Genomic DNA, 26,960 nt, shown 5'->3' on the forward strand with positions numbered 1-26,960 from the left:
AACGCGAAGGAAAAAATTCCGGCGGCCTAGTATGTTTTCGCATAAAGCGTTTTCCACCCGACTTGCTCGGTTGCATCTGCAAGCTGCCATCCGTACAAAAGGATGCTGCTACTGCTGCTGCTGCTGCTGTCGTCATATCTTGCTTAACAAACTTTACCTTGATATGGGGGTAGGTATGTTGTATATTTGAAAGCTTTCAAATTTTCCTTACAGTGATCAGCCGAATGTCTTGAGCTCCGTATTCCCTTCTTCTAGAAAAGTGCTTTTGAAGGTGATGGATAACCGTAATGATGGTCGAAGGAAAATGCAAGGCATCGTGTTTGAAGTGGGCATCAATTATCGTTTCAAGCATGATAGGTTTTCACGTGAAATTGAAATTGTTATATTGTACTGCACCATCATCATCACTCTGTTGGGTGGGCAAATGAAGAGAAAGGGATTGTTGGGGTGGAATGTTACGATTTTTCGACAATTAGCCGTAGCCATGTGTTACACATGTTGGCGAAAATTAACATTCCAATATACGACGAACGTAGAGACTGCCAATTGAACAGTCAACATCTACAGCTGAACAGGCATTCGATAATGAATAGTTATAACGATAAATGGGTGAGGCAAAATTGCTGTTGCGTTTTTTTCTCCGTTGCACTACAATACAATTGAAATATAAGCCAGGTAACCAATAATAGGAATTATCAATGCAATTCAAATGCAAGCCAACGGGGACTATTCTGCGAGACGAGTGAGAAGCCAAATTTGAAATTTCGCTGCGCTGCTTTTGCCATTTACTTTGGTGTTCAGCGAATCGAGTCACAGGTCGCTAAAGGTCCCTTCTTAATGTTCCATCCAATATCATTCAATTCGACTCGACTAACGCCGAACAAAAAGCGAGTGACAACAAAATAAAAATTGTCGTGCCACGTCACTCGCCTCGCAGAATAGGGCCCAATATGTATTTAAGTCGCCTCAAATGATACTTAAAAACCACTTTAGTAATACTGGTATACCTCGATAGCACGTACACCTTTACTTCGTTTAGCGTACGAATTACCGAAATGTACGTACTATCGAATCACAATTAGTTTAAATAGGTTTTGAAGCGTTATTGTATTACGCTTAATATTGCATGAAATTTGCAAATTTACATACACTATTGAATAAATATATATTTTAGGGAAACTGATGTAATATAGCAGTTAATTTTTAATTTTTTTAAACCAATGATTTTGCCCTTTGTGAATGAAACAAATAAAGTGTTGGAAAATGCACGTACCATCGAGGCAATATGTACGTGTTATCGAGCATACGTACTATCGAGGCCAAATATCAGTATTATGGAGGGTATGTACTATCGAGGATACGTTCTAATGAGGGTACGTACTATCGAGGTATACCTGTATATACAGCTATTTTACTGCTAACCCTTTTCTAATGCTGATAATGCGGTTGAAACGGTTGATTTACCATTGATAACAGTCCGAGAACAGTCATTCAAGCAGGAGGTAATCCACTTACAGTGTCGGATAAAACAATAAGCCCAACGCTTTTCAAATCATCCCAAGCTGTGACATTCGTAGGAGAATCAATTATATCAATGGTTCGTTTTATTCGTTTATTATTGCTTTTAATAAATACACTTCTAAAGTGATCTCAACTTTCTAAAAAAAATGCCTGACAGGGATAGTTGTTCTTTGATTTCACAGGACACACAGACTTTTTACCGACCTGTCATGAAATCAGATCAGGCAAATTTGTCGGTCATTGCATAAGATCAATTTTGTTATCTTCAAACCATTTCTTGATCGATCGAATAATATGTTATAGTACGGTCATTGTCTTGCATACACTGCCATTTTAACAACATTTTCTATTCTGCATGTGGCAGCATTACAGTTTTTAAGATCTCAGCATACATGTATTCCTTCATTATTGATTTTATTCAGATTATTCAGCCTTGTTTAACAGCTTCAACCAAATTCACTTTTGTGTTATTGGCCCATATTCCACCATTTTTTGCCCTGTACGGGTCCAATTCAGTCTGTCCTAAAGCCCTATCTTGTTTTTAGTCTGTATCGATAAAGTTAGGGTTAAAAACACATATTTCGATATTGAATTTTATGTTTTTGGCTTATTTTCGTCAAAAAACGTTTTTTTTTTGTTTTCTTAAATTTGAAACAAAAATAAATTTTCTAGGCAACCTTATATAGGGCAACCAACTATCAATAGTGCGCTGCGTGGTCGTGCCAAGACAACACGCATTATAAAAAGAAACCATAGTTTGCCTTCAAATGTCACGAAAACTGTTTTGTTTACGTCTGGTGTTTATTTCATTTAAATTACAAGCGTCTGTCTGTCTATCATAAATCCTTTACAAAACAAAAAGTTTTTAAACCAATATGATGTAGGATTTCTGGATATAAACTCCAGCAAGAAAACTTCTCGTACAGGAAGAACAAAAATGGAACTGCGTATTTACAGCCACCATCTGCCGCTTTCCAACCATGGCACTATGGGCAAAAACGAGAGAAAAAACGGACGCAATGAAGATACGGCCTGCAGGCTTATAAAATATAGGTGATCTTATGTAAAATTTTCCGGAGAATCGCGTGGTGCCGACCCCTTTCCTGTTTATCATCGGGAAGTGCCCCATTTTGCTCATATTCCCCTATTTTTAATATTTTTCAACCCTTATTGGACTGTTCCAAGCAAGGATTTGAGAAAACAAAAGTTAAAAACCCTAGGGGTGACTCACTTCGCAATTTTGCATTAGCTTTTTACATCATTTGCATTCACTGCAAAAATGCAAGCGAGATTTTTTTGCTGCAAGATTTTTTTATTGGCGGCAACCGTCAGTGTCAGCGCAGCGTGTGACAGCAAGAAATGTCATTGAACATTGAAGTCGAACAGAGTTGAATTTTTTTTACGACCCAAAAAACCAACCCGTGGAATTGTACAGCGTCTGAAGGGAAAACAGGATCGGTTCCGTGGTAATTTGTACGTCAAGCGTGTTGATTTCTCTACTCGTACTGTAATTTTCGCAATCCCAACCTTATGATCCGTCAAGTAGGAGTACCGGAGCCGTGTTGCTAAAATTTTAACGTTTCCAGTAAGAGTCAATAGCGCTAACATTACGGTAAGATTTTTTAACTTTATTCATTTGATATATTCTGATTAATTTTTATATTTCTGTGACAGAAAACGCGTCAACTTATTATGGCAATGCGTCAAAAATGGCACAGAAAAATATTCCGGAGCAAATTACGTGCAGCAAAAAGGAAACGTATTTAAGAAGTACCTTGCGTACAGTAATCGTGGCGGGTTGGCACGGTGTCTCATTGACTTCATTACATATTAACTCTTGCAGAAGAAATCCAATCTGGTGACACCCCGAAACGGAGAGTTGCTATTTGCTGCTACGCAGGATTTCATCACTGGTGCTTTTCTTCTAACGCAGAAAGATCAATTCCTTACTCGAGAACAGATTATGCAATTGGCTGCCTGCATGCTGTCCAGTCCTTATACTAATATGAAGATTGACCTGCCAAAACCGGCCATAGTCAAGCCGAGAAAAATATGGATAGGCAAGCAAATTTTCAATTTGATACTGAAACCGAACAGGCAGTGCATTGTAAATGCCAATCTCTCGAAGAAAGGTCGCTATTATACCAGTGGCAAAGATATGTGCATCAAGGATTCGTGGGTTTTCATCCGTGACTCCGAGCTGATGTGTGGCGCAATGGATAAAGGTACAATGGGATCTGATACAAAAAGCTGTATGTTTTACGTGATTGTGAGAGATTTCGGCGAAGACGGCCATCCGGTCGATGTGGCGATTGGCTTCCTATTTTATGATGAATCATGGTTTTTCGTTTGGAGTCGGGGGTGTTACCTCTAACCGAAAACTGCTGGGTGAAAAGCAGGCCTTGCTGAAAATGACTACAGACGGTGTGACGAGTACATTGCCGAAACAAAGAAGGGAATACTCTAATGTCAGCCAGGTTGCACGGCGGAAAAAACAATAGAAGCAGTGATACTGAAAGAACTTTCCAGCATTCGAGAGCTGACAGCTGCTTGCTTCCGCGAGCTACATCCGACCGACAGTTCCCTCATTATGGCCCAGTTGGATTCGAAGGGCTCTAATGTTAATATTTCTCAGATGATAGTCTATGTCGGACAGCAGGCCATCAACGGTCCAACGGGTTCGAGGATCGGGCGCTGTCATATTTTGAAAAATTCTGTAAGTATACTTTTTATTGTTCATTTAAAAAAAACAACATCCAATCTTATATATGCTAGTCTTAATGTTTAAAAAAAATCTACAATGACCAACATAAAGCGAAATTATCGACTGGTTTCGAAACCGGTCTCAATCAGCGTCACTCCTAGGGTTGCCAAGTGGCCGGTTTTTGGCCGGCCCGACCGGTTTTTCACTTGCAAAGCCGGTGGCCGGTCAATCCGGCAAAAAGGCCGGTTTTCCGACGTACGAAGCCGGATTTGTACTTTTTGCCTGGTTTGTTAAATTTTCTGATAAATTTATTAGCAATCCTGAACAGTGGATCATTGACGATAGCTAGTTTTGCAGTGATAATACCTTGTTTCTGGCGGTAATATACATTAAACTGTCCACCAGCGCCAGAAGCAGCTAGTTGTCACTCAAAAACTAGCTATCTTCAATAACTTACACGGGAAACTGTCAAGCGACTCCCACTTTCTCTCTATGCCGGTTACATGCTACCGGCGACTGTAATGCACACATTACACATTACAGACAAATCCTCTGAAATGCTGCCACAACACCCCCCCCCCCCCCCCGCCGCATTTTTTGAAGGCAGGACCGATCGGCCGGTTTTTGTAATTATCAGACTTGGCAACCCTAGTCACTCCTTTTGAACATTTTTCTTGTACTTTTTGCCTTTCTACTATATAAATATATAGTATAAAGGTATAGAAATCACTTGGAAAACCGGAAATGGAAAGAAGGTCCTGCAGGCCGAATGTCATATACCATTCGACTCAGTTTCGAAAACTGAGCATTTTCTGTGTGTGTGTATGTATGTGTGTGTGTGTGCGTGTGTATGTGTGTGTGTGGGTATGTAACGCTTTCAATCTCACTCACTTTTCTCGGAGATGGCTGGACCGATTTTAATGTTCTTAGTGTCCAATGAAAGGTCTAGGTGTCCTATAGGTTGCTATTGAATTTCATTTTGATCGCACTTTTAGTTCAAAAGTTATGTATAAAAATACGAAAAATATGGAACTTCATTATCTCACAGGTCCCTTAACCAATTTGAACAAAATTGATTGCATATGAAAGAGGAGTCTTGCAAACCCTTAACTTCCAAATTTCATGACGATTGGCCTTGTAGTTTGAAAGTTACATAAAGAAATGTGAAAAAATAGTATTTAAAACATATTTTTGAAACATATAAACATCAATTCAATGTAAAACATCACGCATTTTATTTTAATTTGAAAATTACTGCTGAGATCTATCAAACGAAACCGAGTTATTTAAAATCGGACGGTTCATTCAAAAGTTATTCAAACTTTAACACTTGAGCACCGTATATTAAACCGTTAAAACGTGTGAAATCAAAACATATCAATCAAATGTTGATTGTATTCAATGTATGTATGTATGTATGTATGTATGTATGTATGTATGTATGTATGTATGTATGTATGTATGTATGTATGTATGTATGTATGTATGTATGTATGTATGTATGTATGTATGTATGTATGTATGTATGTATGTATGTATGTATGTATGTATGTATGTATGTATGTATGTATGTATGTATGTATGTATGTATGTATGTATGTATGTATGTATGTATGTATGTATGTATGTATGTATGTATGTATGTATGTATGTATGTATGTATGTATGTATGTATGTATGTATGTATGTATGTATGTATGTATGTATGTATGTATGTATGCATGCATGCATGTATGTATGTATGTATGTATGTCTGTATGTATGTATGTATGTATGTATGTATGTATGTATGTATGTATGTATGTATGTACGTGTGTATGTGATGACAATTTGCAATTTTCTAATTTGCATTGAAATTCAAGAAAAGTGAGAAACATGTCAATTGTCTGAAGTTTTTGAAGCCTCTTAGTGTAATACGAACTCTGAAATTAAAGAAAAGAAAAAACTTTTACCGACTAAATTCCACTATTTAATATTCATTCGCGACAGATACGTATACGCTTTGAAATAAGGCACTGATGAAGCCTGCACGTCTTAGGCGAACTACGTATCTGTTGCAAATAAATATTAAATAGTGGGATTCAATCGAAAAGTTTTTTCTTTCTTTGATTTCAGATTTCAATTGTCATTTTCTTCACTTGCTGTTACTCACAATTGTACAAGAAAAGGCCGCCTGTAGACCCGTTAGAGGGTTATTTTCTAATTTTCTATATATATTCATTCAAGTCTGCAAAAATTATCTTTTGTGTTAACATTATTTTTCTGTTCTGTTCAGATGTTTCTGAGAAATTAAATAATGATTATTGTAGTAGAAAGGCTAGGTCACGCCGCTAGGTGGATTAATTCGGGTTTTTTTTTGATGAATTGCTCCAAGGACTTCAGTCATTTTTCTTGTATTCTTCTGTTAAATATTGAGTAGAAAGCAGGGAATCGTAAATGGATTTGGATATAATTTAAATTGGATATAATTCCCTATAACCCGTTAACCACTAGCTCACACAACTACTAGGTGAAAGCTGTTGGTAAAAAGACTGTCTAAAATTGGGTGCGCCTCCTAAAAATAGAAAAGTTGGGTAATGTTAGCTGAATAATTACACTTCATATTCCAATTGTTAAATAAGTTCTAGGAAAAGTACCTACTTGTTTCATAGTAACAGTTTTCCGAAAAATTCCGTCCTTTAAAGGGTACGTATAAAAGAATTAGAGGAAACTCTGCCATAAGATTTACACGGAAAAGCAAATCAAACAGTTTTATTTAAACGGCCTAACATAACAGCCCCATGCTGGGCAATTTAGGCAGCATTGGCAGCATCGTACCTGACTCCAAATTGCCGTCGCTTGAAACAGTTTGATTTTAGTTTTATTTATGTACATTGGGCGAACCCCTGCGCACGGGCATAACCTTGAGGATTGCTTAACTGCAACCAGGTCCCAGGGCTGGTCTGTATCTTTACATAGATGAAAGATGCACACTAGTGATGTCAAATGTGATGAAGCATGAACGTATACATATAGCGGAAATCACTGCCATGGTGAAATAACAGACAGAAATCCATTTTTATAGGTATAGATTTGTATGGGAGTCCCCCTTCTTTTTTCCATGTGTGGACTCATTACTGCGACCAATATAGTTGATCTATTGTAAGGTGTTTGCTGTATGACCTGCACTGCGTTTCATTTTGCTATAATCGCTATTGAGTGAACGATATGCTTATTTTAAATTGTGTGCGTGCTTGCGTGTATTGGGGTTTACCCTTCCTTCAAAGTTTGATCTACTTTACCCACTTATTACTCGCTGCCAGCACTATCCCATATTATAGCCGTCCCTGGCGAGGACTCACCCGTACCACTGACCAGTACACTTAACTATAGGAGGGACATTCGCACTATCAAGAGGCTTCAGATGGTAAATATAGAATTCAGCACGAAGGAAGGGTAAGTGGAGGGGCCTGAAAATAAACCCATGCTAAAGTCACTTGACATCAAATTACTTGATTCTACTAAGATTCGAACCCACGACCACTCGCTTGTCAAAGCAGACTCGGTAACCTTGCGGCTACGGAGCCCCCCCCCCCCTCTTAGTGGGGTGACGGATCTCTAACCATCATAAGAACCTTACCTGGCCCCAAAAACCCCTGAATGCTAATTTGCACGCCGATCGGTTCAGTAGTTTTCGATTCTATAAGGAACATACGGACAGGCAGACAGAAATCCATTTTTATAGGTATAGATTTTGCTCACTAAAAATAACGTACTTAAACGTTATATTTCAAGTGCCAGTGGTACGCAATAATTGTATTGTGAAACTGAATTGTTATTTATGCAACTTTTTATTGTCAATTGCAAGGAAAATTGTACCATCCAAAGTGCGATATCGCTCATAAAAGTGCTATTTTAACTTAAATCGTTTCGGTCTCTTCGGTGCACTTATTGCTTGGAAGATAACGAAAAAGTGCGCCGAAGAGACCGAAACGATTTAAGCTAAAATAGCACTTTTATGAGCGATATCGCACTTTGGATGGTACAATTTTTCTTGCAATTGACAATACAAGTTAAATGCAATAACGAAAGCACAACTTATAAAAAGTCATTATCGATATTAGCTGCATATGCGTTATAAACGAATAAAACGTATGGTTATGTTTTATTTCAATAACATGTATATTAGCAGTGAGTCAGGTAAAACAGTAGTCTGGTAATTGTTAAGACAACGCTCAGAATCAACATCAGAAATCGCCCAGGTAACCAATAAGCATTAAAATAAGCAGTAAATTAGCCATTTATTAGCATCCCTGGCGTTTTATACTGCAGGTTGTTGTTTATCAGCTTTTTGACTGCATAACTGTTGTAAATTGGCATCCACAATTCTATTTAAATTCTTCTTGTTGGTAACTAGCTAGAAATAAGCATTGTCAGCACTATTAGAGGGCTAGCAGTAAAGTAGCCGCATATTTTGCCAAAATAGCATTTAAGTAGCATTTAAGGCAACTTAAATGCTTATTGGCTTGCTTTTAAATTGCATTGGAAATGCTTATTGGTTACCTGGGTCTTGTCTGGCAGCTGGTAATTGATAAACCAGGCTGGAAGCTATCGAAACACAGAATCGGTAAACCAAATGCAATTCTCAAGTCGTACACAACAAAATCAGGGACCGTCACAGCATACCAGTTCAGGCAACTCTAGTGCACATAGACATAATGCTTCCACGGCGACCTAGAATAACACGTGAGTCGTATGAATATCAAGACGTGCGTAGTACATTGTTTGACTGATTCTTTAATCTATTATTAAAGACGACCAAGACTGCTCGGGGATTTGCGTGCTAAATTTCGGAATACCTACATTTCTTCAACATTCATACACCATCCCAGTGCAACATTTGGCATCTTTGTGACGAGATTTGTTGATAAAGTTCTATCTAGTCGACTGTCTTAGGAAACTCATCCAATCAATTCGGTTGAGTTATTTTTTTCTCTTTATTTTTAAGTTGCATTGCTGAATGACATGCAGATAATTGATTGTATGGACCATGCAAGAGTGTGTCGATCACCATAATTATAATAAAAAAGAGATTGTTTTTGATAAACTTCCGACAACGCGAAGTACCAATACCAAACTGCAGATGTTCATGTCATATTTAACTGTTGTAGCTTCATATTATCAATTTCGTACAAGCAGTTGAAACATTGCTTAGTGGGTTCTCGTCAGTTTTGATTTGAATATTGAAAGTAACGTTGACATTAGAAAGTTCTGGTTTTGCGTAAATAAGTGCTGTTATTGAGTTATTTTGAATGAGAGTCACTTTGACTTGTTTTAAAATATACGTATTTTATTTACTCACTTGTTTTTAACTTAACAAACGTAACACCGCAATACGGTAGAAAACTGCGCGCTTACGGAGGTATATCCAAAAAACTTTCCGGCGTGATTAGCACGGAGGTAACCAGTTGCGGAGCAGTTAACTGAATATCAAATCTTTAGCAACATTACGGAACCAGCCTGCGACGTCGGCACGTATGGAAATACGGCAGTGCCAGCTCAACCAGTGTGATGCCTAGATACCAAACATCGGTGCGAATGTCATACGCAGGCTTCACAGGATCTATTCACTCCGGCACCATATATGCCGCACACCCAGCTAATCTTAGTTTTGTATCTGGTTTGTGATCTAAAGACCGGAAAATCAAAGAGGTTCTATTTTGTCTTCTTCGAAAACCAGCGATCGACGGTTTTAACGATTGAATATGAACGATAATATGAACGTTGAATTAAATTGTTGAGCCGAATGATACGGGAAGATCAAGTTGAGGACTATAAACCACCGAAAGACGATATGTCTGACGAGGAGATAAGTGTCAGTTGTATATAGAAGGATGTGCACAAAGTATAGTCAGTTTATAAATAAGACGGTCTATTAGATAACTTTAACGTATTAAGCCATTTATCAGAGATTTGAATGTGTTAAACATTCTCGGAGATATGAAACATTGTATTTGAACATATAGTTATAACATAACATGCTGTACATAAAGAAATGCTTCAAGAATAAATTCTGCGTTTCCCGTTCCAGTCGGGCCAATTCGTTCACCGTTACTGTGTTAGTTGCTCTCCGTGATCCCTATAGCAGCTGCTAATCGTTTCTCCCAATACGTAATTTTGCCGTAAAATTCATTCATTCATTGTCACTTTCATATTTTTATCAATTTGTTGAATGGTAACATTCAAATGGTCCATTGTCCTTATACATCGGTCAGGTTAGTCTTCCAGCAATTCTTGTCACGCTCACGTCCCTTTTACGGGACCGCAGATGCCAGTGAACTCGCTGGAACCACGCGTTCGACGTGCTCCGCTAAGAGGCCGATTCTGTGGACGCAGTTGCTTTTCTTGTCCGGCAACATATCATTTCTTATTGAAGGTTGTTTCACTAGAAATGCTCTCGCTATTCATATTCACCAGGTGATTAAATTTTCTCATTTCAAAAGAAACTTTGGAAATTTAACAAAGGTCTTATCAATAGTTCGTATTTAGACCTTTGTATTTGGACCTTTGTTAAATTACCAAAGTTTCTTTTGAAATGAGATTTTTGGACCAAAAGATGACCCAACCACGACGGCATTCCCCTACTTCTGAGGTAAGGGCTGTGCACGTTGATGATGCTTATATTGAAGAATCGGCCATTGATTCTCAACCTGCACATTCGAGGATTGATTGGCCACCACCCAATCACCCATGTCCGCATCTCGCCCATCACTATGAAAGCTATACCCAGTTCGTGTGTTGCCGCAGCTCTGGTAGATGGTATGTCCATGTCTGAACGTACGTACCGTCGAACTCTTCCTGCACATCTCCTGCAGCGCTACGACGTCGAACTTGCGGCTCTTCAATACGTTGGAGAGCACTCGAGTGCTCCGATGGAAGTTGAGAGATCGGCAGTTCCACGTCCCGAGTTTCCAATCCATAGTCCTTTTTCGCTTAAGATATGGCCATGGAATTCGGATTTTGTCGCTTCAATACCATCCTCACAGAGGGTTATCAACTTCGGTAGCATCTTATTAAGTCTTGCTTCAGTAACAGTTTGCACTTAACACGGCATGTATACGTATCTCCAAGTGACGTTCTACATGATCCACCATATCCTTCTTAGTAAACCATGTGATGACATTGTACGGATCAAGTGTCTCAACCGTCTCAACGCCAGAATACTATCAAGTATCAACTATATCGGTCGGAGAGAATGGTGGACTTGCTGTGTATGATTGAAAATCAACCGGGTCGGATTTTGATCGGTTAACATCAGAGCGAGTTGATTGATATTGATTTGGCTACGTACAGTGAGGCGGTGATTGTCCCGGCAGGACAGAATGGGTGTGCAATTTTGCGGAGTCACACCCGATATCTAGGCGGTGATCGTACGAAAAATTACCCTGCGAGATCCAAATTCGCTGTCTGTCGAACATGAATTGACGACGCATTCCGGGAGTTTGTGATGTGCAAGGCTTTTATTTCATTTTTAGTGGCAGACAGTGGAGCCGCAACTATTGAAATTTTCACCGTCTAATTGTTCTAGGCTGGCAGTTGTTTCCCCATTAAAGCAGCTTCGGCTCGTAGATACGGTTGTGTCGATTTTACTGCCTCCCCTTGCAACTGGGACTAGCTGGTTGAGCGACTGGCCAAAGTGTATCAGGGTGGCAACTCAATCTGTGATTTCAAATTCCTGGTTTTTTCCCGGTTTTCCTGGTTGATTTTTGAAAAATTCCTGGTTTTCGAATATAACTCAAAATTAGCATCAAGAATGGAAAAATACAAGTTTTTTGTGTTGAATATTATGCTGGAAAGTTTGTCGGGTTATCTATTCCCTTTTACTAAATGTGAAAGAGTAAACATAAAAATTTATATTTGCTACACTGACTAGGATTGAAACCAGCGGTGAGTCTTCTCTAGCAAATTTTTCTCATGAAAATGCGTCGGCGACGTTAGCTAAAGGCAAACATTATGAGAAAAATCGGCGAAAGAAGCAAAATCGGACAAGATACTTTTTCTCGTTCGGGTCTGTCTTTTGCAGACCTGCGGTTCCAAGTTAGGATGGTAAGCCGTCATTTTACGGCATCTTTGAAAGATGCACTTTTCAGAGGCCTGCGCAGGGCTCTGTATGCCATTCCCCCAAACTCATTCATGCCTACTTATAAGGGGCATGGATTAAGATTTTGGGTGGAATGGCTTAACTCTTGCAATTCCGCATGTCGGATTAAACGCTTTGCTAGGTCATCCCCTCGGGGGCGCTAAGTTTCCTAACTTAGTTAAAAGCTTTATGCTCTTTTCGAAGACGACCAGTATCCCTTCGGGAGTTGAGATGCTTTACCGGTTTTACCGGTATTGCCAGGCACTTTTCCAATACCGAATTACCGGTTTTTCCACGATCAAAAACCGGTATTTTCTTGCATGATTAAATAACAACTCAAGAAGCTTAAATCGCTGGTAAAACTTTGAAAGTGTATTGTTGATAGTTCTCCCAGTCGACCTCGAGGTATGGTGCTGGCCTAATAAGCCAGTCGTCGTATGTTCGAATCTCGACTGAGAGAGGCTGTTAGAGTCAATAGGATCGCAGCAACTGGCCCTGCAATTGCCCTGCACTCTAAAAGCTGGCTGCGAATTTTGTCGTATAAAAACAGAACGTCAAGTTTCGAAATCGGAATGTAGCAGCTAGGTTTTGCTTTGCTTTTTTTAGTTCTACAAATAATAATTCAATCATGTAATTTTTTTCAAAGGGAAACCTCTGAAATACCTCACTGTTGTCAGCATAGAGCCGGAGTGCCTCGTGCTTTTTAAGCAGTTGTCTCCATTCAACTCAGTTCACTCCATGGGTCACTCATCGCTAATTTCCCAGCAGTTACAAGTCGCTTTTGATCTGGTTGAGCAATCTAGCACGTCGATCCCACCGAGTACTTGTGGGGTTGTTGAAAAGACCCGGTTTTGTCGCACTGTCATTTGGCATCCTTACGACTTGCCCAATCCACCGCAGCCTACTGACTTTGGCCAGATATACTTACGATTGCAATCTCTCCAACAAGTGTATGTAGTTCGTGATTCATAAAACGTTCCCTCTCTCCGCTTTCAGTTTGTGCTCCGCCAAATATCATCCGCAGCACCTTCCGGTCAAACACGACAAGAGCGCGTATTTCCATTGTGAGTGACGTCACAGCTTCAAGTTTGTAAAGAACTACCGGTTAAATGAGGGTTTTGTACATTGTCAGCTTCGTACAGCGGCGTATGCTCCTTGATCATAGCGTTTTGCGAAGGGTAGAGCAGGTCCGATTTCCTGGATTTCCTACTTGAATGCACCAATTTATTAAGAATATTGCGCAACAAAAAAAAAATGTGCGATATACAGTGAAGCTGTTCAGAAAATCTCTAGTGAAAATTGACGGAGTATTCTAGAGAAATGTCAGAACACACCACCGAAGAAGGATTTGTTCGGGTGCTAATACAAACTGGAATAGAAATAACTTTCTGATTAGTTAGAATAGCCTGTTGACAGGACTGAGCCAATTCTACGTGCTCCAATCATCTCTTCGATCTAAAAAGTAAATATACGCTGTACTAGTTATGCGATGAATAGTTCATGAAGAATGAAGAAATCGTTGCATTGCCAGAACCAGTCCAAGCTGCTGTCGAATTGCTGTAACGGAAAAATTGCAAACTCTACGACTCTAGAGCTGCTCTCGGAACACCTCTCAGGTATCGCACAACTACTGTTCGATTTACTGTATTGGTAGAATTTCAGAGAAAGTTCATATATTTAAATTTATTCGTTTTATAATTAACCGCCCTATTCGTGATTTAAAAACAAATGACTTTGTAATATTCTTCAAGACATCAAGGATGTTTTGCTAATAAAATTCTGTAAGGTACTTCCTTTATCCGAGGACACTGAATGAAAATTCTTTGCCTCCGCAAATTTTTTCATTAGAATTTATTCATTAACATTTGTTCTCGTTTAAGAGACAACATGATAAATTCTCTTGGCGTTTTAAAACTAAATTTTTTTAATGAACTAGCCAATTAGTTATGCCGAAAGAAATTGAGTACCATTGATTATGGAAAGATCTGTTTCAAATCATAAAATTTTTAAATGTAGTTTTCGATTATTAACTTTTAGCGGTTTTCATCAATACCGAAAAACCGGTTTTCGAAATACCGCCCAGTATTGGCATCTCTATACGGGAGTATAGGTGTTCTTTTATTTAAATGTTTTTGTGAAGATTTCTTTCCCCCGTCCAAACCCTCCCATTCTTCCTGATCCTTTTCCCTTCCCATCAGGGAAATGATGATGAGAAGCCAAAGCGGCGAGGCACAAATGTCCAAAATAAATATGAAGAACGTGCCACCCGAGGTAAAAATACCTTCTGAGGATTGAAACCACCCGTTTCCATAAGTTAACTCAATCTAGTACGATTAACTACTTTAAAGAGAAATTTCGTACTTATTTAAAATTTAAGTCATTCTGTAACTCGAATTGAGAGCTTGCTTTTCAATTTTGTAAAATTAAGAGTTGCGGAATGTGGCCACAGATTACTTCACAGACCCTTGCCCAACAACTTGTCTTGCCAGTTGGCTCAACGGGTAAGAAAAGCTAGCAGCTTGTAGCTCCAAATACTGGAACTAATCGAGGTCCAAGGGGCTTACGAGGCTCAGAGCGAATAAACAATAAAAACGATCGTATCCTGATTCCAAACACGGCGAAAACCAAGATTGAGTGTGCACGAACCAGGGCGACTGAGACAGCAACCCATCAATGATACTCCAAGCTGGAAAGAGCTGTTCAGAAGTTCTGTAAACGCGACAAAAGAGCCAGGGTCAACTAACTAGTTGAAGAGGGTCACTACCAGCAGACATATCCACTTATTGTAGAAAATTTTTGCTACCTTAGTTGACTTAGCACCAATGCGAGGATGTCGCCACGGGCAGAGCTGGCTAATTACTGATCGACCGTCCGACCGACCGAGACAAGCCTAACTGTTCATCTAAGCATTTAAACAACTCTTCCGAGTCTCAAAATCTGCAGACTAGAAAAATCAGCAGCGCGTGATGCCCACAGTACGTCGCATCGACCGTGTCAACCCGGAGGTGCCGTCATTAATAGAAATTGTATATATGAAGTCTTGTAAATCACCAGGAATAGTCTGTATTTTAGCCGAGATGCTGAAATCTTGCCCAGTATCGCCATCGCAAATGTTGCATCAACTCTTCAGCAATATCTGGGAAACTTTAACATTTCCGGTGGATTGGATCCTTCTGTGAGCCCTAAAAGGGTTGCTACAGGAGTAAGACAGGGTTACAAACCTTCATCGCTACTGTTCCTCGTCGTTATGGATAAAATTTTAATTGGCTTTGATACCAAACCTGATCGAGGATTACCCTGAAACTTTTTGACAATGGAGTACACTAGAATCTCGTTTTACGTCCGTTCATTTTACGTGATTTCGTTTTACGTCACTTTTTTTACGTCCAAATTTTGAATTAACGTCCTCTCGTTTTACGTCCAAAATTTGAATTAACGTCCACTTTTTTTACGTCCAAAACTTGAATTAACGTCCTCTCGTTTTACGTCCGAAATTTGAATTTACGTCCTCTCGTTTTACTTCCGAAATTTGAATTAACGTCTTCGGGAAATGACTGCCGCCTTCAAGATGGTATGGAAAATAACGCAGAATTGACTCACTACGTGGCGCTAGTGGGAGGGGGGCTCCCATACAAATGAAATTCAAATTTACTCATAACTCTAGAACTAATCAAGCAAAAGGAACCAAATTTGGCATGTAAGGGGTTTTGGAGGCAAGATTTTTTTCTATAGTGAATTTAGGCCTTTGCCTTCTTTAAGAAGGGGGATCCCATACAAATGAAATATAAGTTTCCTCATAACTCGAGAACTTATCAAGCAAATGGAACCAAATTTGGCTTGTGGGTGTTTTTGGAGACATGAATTTATTTTACGATGCTTTGAGACCCCTTACCCCTGTGGTACGAGGATAAGGACTCTCATACAAATAAAACAGAAATTTTTTCGAAACTTCCCGAAGACCGTAACTTTCTAGATAGCCAGCAGCGCAACACACCGCTTGTATAAGAATGCTACATATATGCTAGCGCCACGTAGTGAGTCAATTCTGTGCTATTTTCCATACCATCTTGAAGACGGCAGTCATTTGAGTAACCTTCCCGAAGACCGTAACTTTCTAGATAGCCAGTAGCGCCAGATAGAGCTTGTATAAGAATGCTACATATACGCTAGCGCTACGTAGTAAGTCAATTCTGCGCTATTTTCCATACCATCTTGAAGGCGGCAGTCATTTGAGTAACCTTCCCGAAGACCGTAACTTTCTAAATAGTCAGCAACGCCAGATAGAGCTTGTATAAGAATGTTACATATACGCTAGCGCCACGTAGTGAGTCAATTCAGCGCTATTTTCCATACCATCTTGAAGGCGGCAGTCATTTGAGTAACCTTCCCGAAGACCGTAACTTTCTAGATAGCCAGCAGCGCCAGATAGAGCTTGTATAAGAATGCTACATATACGCTAGCGCCACGTAATGAGCGAATTCTGCATTATTTTCCATACCATCTTGAAGGTGTCAGTCATTTGCGTAAACTTCCCGAAGACCGCAACATTCTAGATAGTCAGCAGCGCAAGATATGGCCTGCATAAGAGTACTACATATACACTAGCGCCACGTAGTGAGACAATTCTATAATCCATACAATCCGACGAAAAGCCCTTGATCTGCTAAACAACTTTGTCGAAGACACCAACGTGCTATACGGTCAGGATCACGAGTTATTCCATGTTGGAACCAATTATGTCAATTCGTCCACTTTTTTTACGTCCAAAACTTGAATTAACGTCCTCTCGTTTTACGTCCAAAATTTGAATTAACGTCCTCTCGTTTTACGTCCGAAATTTGAATTAACGTCCACTTTTTTTACGACCGATTTGATTTACGTCCCCCCAATAGTGGACGTAAAACGAGATTTGACTGTACTTGACTCTTTATTTTATTTATCCGTCGAGGAAAGGAATTTGGTCGCATTGTTGCGCGAAGGAGTTCATTCTGGCCTGTGAGCTTTGCTTTTTGCGCCACGTGCTATGATGTTGGAACTTGAAATCAAGCTTGCCAGACTAGCAACTTTCTGCACTTGTTACGTACCGTCCTGGCAATAATGGCAAGTTTAATTCAAAACTGGAATGCTTTCATTCTGCATCAAATGCACAACGAATTCTTGGAGGCGTCTAATTTCACAAATTGTCATAAATAGTGTTTTGTGGGCGTTTGAATAGAATTATTGATATTTAAATTAAGCATTGTTCACATATTTTAACAAAGTCACTTATAGAAGTAAATCATTTTTACAGATAACAATAGCAGCTGCCGAAGATTAACCGAGATAGACCAAGTTCTAGCGGATGGTCAACTAAAAAACAAATCAGCTCACAGCAAGGCGAACTGTTCGCTCTCTGGTTCAAAGCCACCAGCAGTTCCCGAGATGACGATGGCAAAGGCAAAACCGACGTAGGATGGTAGCGTTTCGGAGCAAAAGAGCGATGAAATCGCGAGTGTCGCGGAGAAAAAAACCAACTATCCGCGGCCGGTGTTAGTTTGTCGTCTGCGCTGCCGGCCGGAACCGGCAAACTTTCGTCTGACGGTGACAGTTTTAGCTCAAGTACTGGATGGCTCTGGATTGTGATTCTGTGGATCTAGTTTCATCGGTTTTCTGTCGATCAGCAAGATAGTGACAGTGTGGTTGGGTACAGTTGCGGCGCGATTAAGCTACTTTTTTTTCTCCTAAATCAAAGTCGAATTCGGTACTGTCGTGGTCGCTACTGTATCCAAAATAAGGCCAAACACATTTCTGGACACGAAACGATTACTAGTGCTTTGATTACTGCGCTGAAGCATGGCAGTCAAAATTCGTTCAAAGAGCGCAACAATCCAACAATGCATATTCTGGCGTGTAATTTACTGACCCGAGGTTATAGCGATAAAAACAGTGGTCGGAAACTTTGGTTCGTGCTTACAAAGACGATGTGATGAACGATCGTATTAGAGTTGATTATGAGAATTGCGCCCCGTTTACCGACAATTGCGTGGATGATTTCGGAACGAAGATTCCACCGAAGTGGATGTCGAAACAGGAGGTCAGTACGTTGGACCCGAGTACCGGAAACAATTTTGTTTCCATCGATGATAAGCATTCAACCGATAGTGGCAAGCACCTGATTGCTCAACTCGTAACTTCTTGAAGATTCCCTCGCTGGCTTGCGATATACCGGAGCTACGTTGCTATCCTGTTGACTTTTATTCTGATAATGTAATCGGTCATAATGCGAAAGATAATGAAGTTCTATCTAACCTGGTTAGATGAGACTTAGAACTAAGCCGTTGATTAATATTTTTATGATTTGTCTCAAAATGAGCAACTGTAAGAAGAAAAAAAATCCTAACTATAATAATGAAATATATTGACATTCAAATAAAAAATAAATATATAAATAAAAAATCTGACAATAGAATAAATTTGAAACTTTGATTTTTGTTAGCTATTTTCTCTAAAAATCCCATCGAGAAAAGGTGATGTTTAACAACATTACTGAAAGATTTTGAGGGATCTTCGTGTTCCCTTAATAATGTATATGCTATTGCGGTTGCTGCGCCGAAAGGATTGCGACTGCTGAGCTTCTGTCTAACTGGTCAACAACGATGCCACCGATGATGGCACGCATCATGATTCAGCTCTTCCGGTATTTTTTACGTCCTCGTAATCACTGCGGAGCATTTCCAAGTGACACCATACACCCTCCCTCAGTGATCTAGTATCGATGTTTCGCTTTGAATGCTAAAACGACAAACAGCAATGGCAATGACTACGTTAAGCTGACATTTCATAGAATTACACTTACCGCCTTACCGTATTCACTTAGGTTTCGAGAACGGTCTTCCGAAGTGGTTCCTGCTCGTAGTAACTGCTAGTAGTGACGTGGTCCGGAACGCGACCAACAAACTCCTCCATTGCCGGTATTCTGTACGAAAGCTGGTTTATCTTACCATGGTTAGGTAAAAGTGCAACGGCGAGCCTCCGATAAAGTTATTAAACTGCAGGTTGTCAATGCACTTTCATTGAAGAATGCTCTATACCGCATCCTTCTATTAAATATACATGATTACTTGCATAAAAACAATTTTTACCACTAGCAAAAAAAATCAGCGCACAAGCAAAAATAAAATAGTTCTCTGGCGGAATAAACCAGCTACGAACGGGACAGAAACACAACACAAACGCGAAGAACAACAACATATCAGAGAAGTTTTTGACAGATGGTGTTGCAAAATTTGCATTCACTGCAAATGGATGCAAAGCGATATTTGCAGTGATTGCAGTATTTGCAGTGAATATATTTAATATAATTCTAGTGAGACGCCCCTAGTAAAAACCTAATAATTTTGTGCAAAAAAGTCCGCAGAATCGAATAGGGGTTATCTAATTTATTTTAGAGCGCATTAACTTTTTTGGTTGAATTCCCCTTTAGTATGGTCGGTTTGATAACGGGAGCTCATGCCCCGGCGGGTGTTGTGGGTTCAAATCCGGTTATAATCTCAGATTATAGCTTGGTTCGACCCATGCACCTTCCAGCATTGCACAAAAGGTAGAAGTCACAAAGACAACTTGTTAAGCGTAGCTACCTATTACCCCCCCCCCCCTCTCCACCCCCTTTCTAACCACTCTTCCCCTCTTTCCCCTCCATTCCCAAAAAATCCTTCTTCATGACTTTCCCTTACCTTCCCTTCGTCAATTGTAGAACCATCGTTTCAAAAAAATAAAAAAATATTCATATTTACAATCTTTTACCCGGGTGCTAAATATATTGACCGGTATTGATGAATATTTTACGAAAGTTTCCACCTTTTCAATACGATCTTGAGCTATCAAGTCCCACACTCAAAAAAATCGACACGTCAAGTTTACGTGAAAACACAGGTAATTCTCATCCATAACACTTTTCATGTAACATTCACGTGAATTGTTGGTAACTCGCACTCATACTAACTAGTTTACGTGCGATCCCGGCAAATTTTATCAATTTTCCCTTTAACTAGTACATGAAGTTCATGTAAGTTGCTGTACAGAAGTTTACATGATTTTTCACGTGGATGCGATGTGTCAATTTTTTTGAGTGCATAGCAGTATGTGGCAAGAGTTGTTATGATGAGGTGGACACATTTAAAATAGTAAATATATTTAACAATATTTATATCACATATTGAATATTTATGCAGGAAGTGATTTACCCCGTGGTGGGAACGGTAAATATATTAAGGAAAAAGTAACATATTTTCGACAGTGTATTGCCCCTCGTAAGTGTGCCATAATTTGGAAAGCAATTGTCGACCAACATTTGAAAACGGCGGATACGCCATCTGTTCAGATAGAAATAAAACTATCCTCAGAGCGGTCTTCGTGATGACAGCCCAGGTAACATTTTTGTTGTATAATAGCTTATCAAGCACTTGTTCCACGGAAATTAGCTATACAATTTTTTAATAAGCTATTATACAACAAAAATGTTACTTGGGAGCTTGAAACTGTAATTTAATTTTATTAATTATCGAGAAACAAATCATTTAATTATAGGCTTACAATTGGTTTTTCTTCTACCTGCTCTCAGCTGGTCAAATGGAAGCTCCTTTCAGGAGGATATCTATTTTGCCGAATCGAATCAAAAAACTGAATATATATTGTTGTTAATACAACACATAGTAGTGACTTAGTAATATTACTTACTATTGAATAAATGTAATTTACTCTTTAATCGTGGAATATCAAATAAAGCGTATTCGATTGTACGCTCAGCTGCACGCGTCTAGGGTAATAAATTCGCATGTAGGTATATAATTAAGAGAAATAATATTGTTTAACACACTTTAAACTACGTTTTACAGCTAATCGATCTATATATATAGTTTTAGTTACTACTTTTAGATGTAATTATTGAATTAATAAATTTACGGTTTAACCCGGTTTCACTTTGCGCACTGCACGTGTTTTACACCAGTCGCTTTCAATAGATTTTAGTAATGGTCGCCTAAGTATCTGCTCGCACTCAGGATCGTTGACATCGCTCATGACAGTTGAAAGGTCAATGTCACTCAGGGCTGTGGCAGTGCTCGTCGTTACAGTATTACACTGTTATTCCGAACACCATCTGTCAAACAGAACGAGTGAGAGTTATGTTTTGCTGGAGCAGCATAGGAAAATGAACTCTCACCCGTTCTGTTTGACAGTTGGCTTATCCGCCCTTTTCAAATGTTGGTCGACAATGGATCATTGAAAAAGATAAAAAATTTCACAGATGGCTCTAGCATAGACATGTTGTGTCAAACACATTCGACGAACGTATATGACCGACTTTCACACTGCCTTGCAATCTGATTGGTCTACATAAAAAGACCGACTGAGGTATTTTTAAATTGGACTTTTGGTAATTTTAGCGAAGTAAAGTAAACGCATTTTTCATTACACGTCGCTTCCGCGACCGAATTAAGACTCTTTATTAAAAACCAAATCCCTAATGGAGAAGGCTCTACTTTTTTAATTATTACATCGTAAGTGGGGGAAGCCTGAACGTTCTAAAATTCATTAACCAATCAGATCGCTTTAGTACGATCGGCGAACAGCCAATCAAAACAAACAAAGAAATATTGACCCCAACACCAATGCACCGAACGCATCGACTTGGGTGACATAAGAATTTAATGACGTCGTTACTTGCTCGTGGCGTCGTCACTTGCTCGCATATGGAAATGCTGTCGACGCACATTGATTGTATCGAACGGGCGCCGATCATGCATCGAACAATCGTTCACATTGAAAATACTTATTGCTGTTAATGCAATTTCGGGTATGGGAAAGTTTATGAGTTTGAAGTGTGGAAAAGGAATTTGGGTATACTTTTAATTGGAATGTCAACTCGAAATTCGAGACGCGATCAGCACGATCAGCGTCTATCGAATAATGGAATACTTGTGTGACAAAGTTGTTTGTTCACTTGAAGGTTTTATGATTTTAGGGTTTTATGATATGGCCTGAAACTTTGTAGCCCTTTTGAGATAAGTTATGGGTGATTATTAAATTTAATCATTGTTCATACTACAGTGGACCCCCGTTCGTTTGAACGATTCCTCATGCAAACTAACGGGGTTACTTTTTAATTTGAACAACTGGTAACCCGAAATATGCTGAAACCTGTGTGAACTGGCCGCCCTGCTCTTTGTTATTGTTTTGGTGGTTTGTTTTAGTTGGCAGTTGCAAGTGCGAGTATTGCATTTTCCGATCGGATTTCTCTCTTAATCGTTAGGAAAACGAAGTGTGAACCCGATTAAACACGCTAGGTCAGTACAAATGAATCGTGTTTATGTGCATTGTCTGCATAAACAAATGATGTCATGTTGAGAATGACATTTGAACCATTTTTAATTTGCACGTCGTGCAAACCAACGGGGTTCAAATTAAAAAGTGTTCAGATTAAAAATGGTCAAACGAACGGGGGTCCACGGTACACGACTCAGATTAACCGTTATCAACCATCAACAACAACGGAACGGCAAGAAATTATGACGTGTAAACTGTATCAGCTTTAAAGTTTACTCTAAATATGCCACGTGGGGCTTTAGTGTCCATCTAGCGGTAAGCATGAGCAAAAGCTACCTACAATGATCCATTTGCCTCAGCGGGGTGCTATCCCTATCTTAACGAACGGTGTTTGACAGTCGACTTAACGAAGGGCGCTATTGCAGAAAAAGCGCTCGCCTGACAGGTAAATTTGCTGTCAACATTGTTGAGTGAAACGTATGCAGTGACTTGCTGTTTCTTTTCCGCATGTGCTAAGATGTTGGCGACAAAAGCATGGCATCCATCGCAAGCCCCGCAAGATTTGCCTCTTTACATTATTTGAGATTCTATTTTGAGTAAATATCACTTAAACTTAGATTTTTCGTTTTAATGTGTATTGATGCTGCTGAAATATCTGGCACCCCTGCTACCGAAATTGTCAAATTTCCGAACTGTCAAAATGTCTGGCTGTCAACACTCAACAATCATAATTTGCGTTTCCCGTGTGTGGAGTAATACAACGTTGACACCAGAAATTTGTTCATTTTTGTCGCAGTTTGCCATTTATACATCTAATTAATCGTATCTGTGTTCCACTAAAGCATCAAGCTTAGCCGTAGGATATTATGGTGAGTTCAACTTTATCATAGTAAACATCCGTAATATTTAAATCCGATTTCAAATAGTGCCATCACTCTCCTTCACTTGCAACAGCAAGTTCCATTTTGAAGTCATCCTTTTTATGTTCTACACGCTAGACTCCACTTCTAGGAGAATATGCTATTAATATCTATCTGCTTAATTACATCCGACTAACTGTAACACTTTTAGTCTATAACAGAATTTCTCAAAGACCTACCCTGCCACAATGAGGAAAACTTTTCGTTGTTTAACACTGAGAATGGCGTGAAGACGTCCTCAAAGCGGCCGTCGGTGTACATCCAGACCGCCGAAATTCCCTCTGAACAGGGTAAGTGTGAATCAGTAACAGTTCAACGCAGTTTAGCATTATCGGGTTTTCATGCAATTAAAATATCTTTTTCAATCTCCGCTTTACAGTGATAGTTACCGAGAAAAAGAACATTTTGCTTCGCTATCTGCACCAACAATGGGATAAAAAGGTAAGTATCGAAAATGCTTCCAGCTTAAGTGTGAGCTACATCTCATATCTTTCGTTTCTAGAATGCACCAAAAAAGCGCGACCATGGTAGCGAACCATCCAGCGATGCCCTCAGAAAGCGACCAAGACTGGAAAACCGTGAAAACAATAACACGTAAAACGGTAGTTCATTCCTTGCAAATTAAGAAGTGCAGCGCAAACATTAAATTGAAACCAATGCACATCCCATCTTGAACAGCAATCACATCCCAAATTGTTTTCTCGTCTGTTTGATCGGTCAAGATTTTTGGTTTAAGTTGAACGAACTAATAGACGTTGTACGAACCCTCTCGTGGTATCAATACAAATCTATTGACGTAGGAATAAAGGAAGATGAGATGCTCATTGGTGTGCAGTTTCCGGAAACTACATTATAGTACTTTCGTTTTTGCAGTTGTTTTTGAACTTGGTGTAAATTTGTGCTCAGTTTATTTTGTTCATTTTCTCCGGTATTCTATTTCTATTTGCTAAGGCGCAGGGGTAAATATGCGAAAGAAATTTACTGACATTATCGCGAACATTTCCGATGGAAGACTTCCGTTATCGACTATTGTAATATGCCGAATGCGAAACGTATCCCGGTAAATCTCGTCTTTTGCTTGATTTGAAACTATGTACATGCTATTAACACTCACTGACGGTAGCATTTCGATACAATTAGGAAATATATTTTGTGTAATATCTAGAGATGGACGTTGATTTTGGAACTTAAGAGAAAATGTGGGCAAACACGCTTGATGCCATATTTTGAATGTAAATTACTGTGCCAAAAGTAGTGATGGTTGAAGTGCATTTCTGTTTTTTTAATCCGTATAACATGATCATTGACTAATGATTATTTTTTACAAAGAAATGTAAAAACAGTTTCATCGAATACCGGTTACGAGGTTAAAATGATACTCAAGAAAGAGGAGTTACTTTTTTTTTACTGAGGCCAGGGGCACATGCAACCCTAATGATGAAGTGGGAGCCGATAAAAGAGAGTGAATCGTAGCCTGATATAGAACACGGGTTAGAAACCTTACACCGATCCAGCGTTATGCGCCGACATGCTGCTGAGCTAATAGAGTAGAGAAATAGAGTCTACAGCCAGCTGAACAGTTGAGCTTAGTTAAGAAAATTCCTAAGCGACTTCAACGCGAAGATTGGATCAAAAAATGTGGACTTTATTAAACGTGTCATGGCCATGGACGCGAGACGCCATGGCCTAGGAGAGATTAGCGAAAATGGAGAGCTTTTTACAGGGTTTCGTGGTTTTAGCAGCAAGTCTGCAAAATATTTGGCCCTCAAACCAAATCACTCTACATACGGAAACCGGTTCGGAAATATAAGGATGAAATCAGATCACTGCCGACGGTTACCTACCATGGCTTTCACCTGTCTCCAGGATAGGTTCTCGTCAACAGCCCGGATATCGTCGACTAAGCTGCGTCGCCATGAGCCTCTGGGTCTGCCTCTTCTACGCTGTACTTGCGGAATTCTGTACCAAGATCTGGTAGCCTCATCAACAAATTTGAATTGCAGGAATCGAAGCAGTACAAAAAAAATCTACGCTATGCGCTGCCCAGTATTCCATGGCGTGATCCCAAAAATCTACCACCGTACATTAGAGTACCTTAGGGTAGCCCTCTAGGATCTCAGTGGATTTCTTTGTTAATTACAGATCTGGACTATTACCACCTGGAACAAGATTATTCTTTGCAAATGCTGCCTAAATTTGCGTTCGTTATACTGAAGACTGTATGAGATTTCAAGAACTAATAATTTGGGTAACGGATTGGTGCAAATGCCACCGTATGACTAAGCGTCCTAAAAAGGAACCGTCATCAGTTTTATCTCGAAAGATACATGCGTTGGTCTTGGTGTATAATTACTGCATTGATGATTAACTTCTGCAACGCAATGACTGCATTACTGATTACATGAGCAATCATCAACAAAGCTAATCAGCAACTGACAATAATATTACAGATTGGAAAGGAGTTTAAAAGAGTTTTGAAAATTACGAGCATTATGACTAAAAAAAAATAAATTTTCCGTTTAATTCTTCTATTACACAAATTCGCAAAATAATCTGTGCCGTTCCATGCCAAGTTTGTTTACTCATACTTGAATCCAACATAGCTCTAGCCATACCTAGCGCCCCCACGTGGCCATATCCAGTAATGCTCCATTGAGTAGCCAAGCGATGCTGGGTGGTTCCCGGCTGCTTGAACTGCGATTTTGCGCCGACGGCTTTGCTGCACGGCCTTGTTATTAGGTAAGCCCATTTTAAATTAATTTAATTACTTGTTCGATTTTAGCTCATGAAGCACCTCTTACAGTAGAGTAAAAAACTTTGGCCGCAACAAGTTTCAATATTGCACATGGATACTACTGAAGAAAAAAATAAATTCATTTTGAAAGCACTTATAGAAACTAAAAGGATGCAACTCTATTCCATTCGAAAAACTGCTGGTGAGATTGTTCTATTTTTACCCATATATAATTCATTTTATCTTTAATATCATATTATTAATACCATTGTTATTAATATCATATATGTGGTAGGCTGGACGATGGAGTGAATTGCCAATCAGAGTCCTAAAGGTCTGAAGCAAATTTGTCACTTCCTTCTCACTAACAAATCATCACGTGGGTTACATAGACAGATCCTAATGCTGGAAGGTGATTTTTATAATCCCGGAATGCACACAAATGCCTCTGCATGGGGGTCCGCCCAATCCCCTTTGGCACTTCTGTAACAGCATTAGTGTGAAATTAATTTGATAATTACTTGCTAGTATGCTCGATTTTTGAAACTAGCTGCGCAGCACAGAACAAAAGTGAAAAATCGAACAACCCGACGTTCAAAAATGGTAACAGACTCTCTTTCGATTTCGATTTGTCTTTCTTATGGAACGTTTTCGCATAGA

The 26,960-nt window shown here is 39.4% G+C and overlaps 1 protein-coding gene and 1 pseudogene across 1 annotated transcript; both read left to right on the forward strand.

Annotated features, from left to right (window-relative positions):
• The first annotated feature begins 3,484 nt into the window (after positions 1-3,484).
• On the forward strand, positions 3,485-18,522 carry LOC128740654 (DNA-directed RNA polymerase III subunit RPC1-like; annotated as a pseudogene).
• Positions 18,523-23,384: 4,862 nt separating this feature from the next.
• LOC128742267 (DET1- and DDB1-associated protein 1) lies at positions 23,385-24,716 on the forward strand. Its single transcript, XM_053838570.1, has 4 exons — positions 23,385-23,515; positions 23,718-23,856; positions 23,946-24,007; positions 24,069-24,716. Exons 1-4 carry the CDS (start codon positions 23,513-23,515, stop codon positions 24,162-24,164), a joined length of 300 nt encoding a protein of 99 aa, XP_053694545.1. The 5' UTR covers positions 23,385-23,512; the 3' UTR covers positions 24,165-24,716.
• Positions 24,717-26,960: the final 2,244 nt, after the last annotated feature.

This window comes from Sabethes cyaneus, chromosome 3, assembly GCF_943734655.1.
Source record: "Sabethes cyaneus chromosome 3, idSabCyanKW18_F2, whole genome shotgun sequence".
Taxonomy (NCBI): Eukaryota; Metazoa; Arthropoda; class Insecta; order Diptera; family Culicidae; genus Sabethes; species Sabethes cyaneus.

Coding starts and splice junctions, on each gene's coding strand:
- LOC128742267 (XM_053838570.1), top strand. Junction 23,857..23,945: donor CGAAATTCCCTCTGAACAGG/GTAAGTGTGAAT, acceptor TCCGCTTTACAG/TGATAGTTACCGAGAAAAAG. Junction 24,008..24,068: donor ACCAACAATGGGATAAAAAG/GTAAGTATCGAA, acceptor TTTCGTTTCTAG/AATGCACCAAAAAAGCGCGA.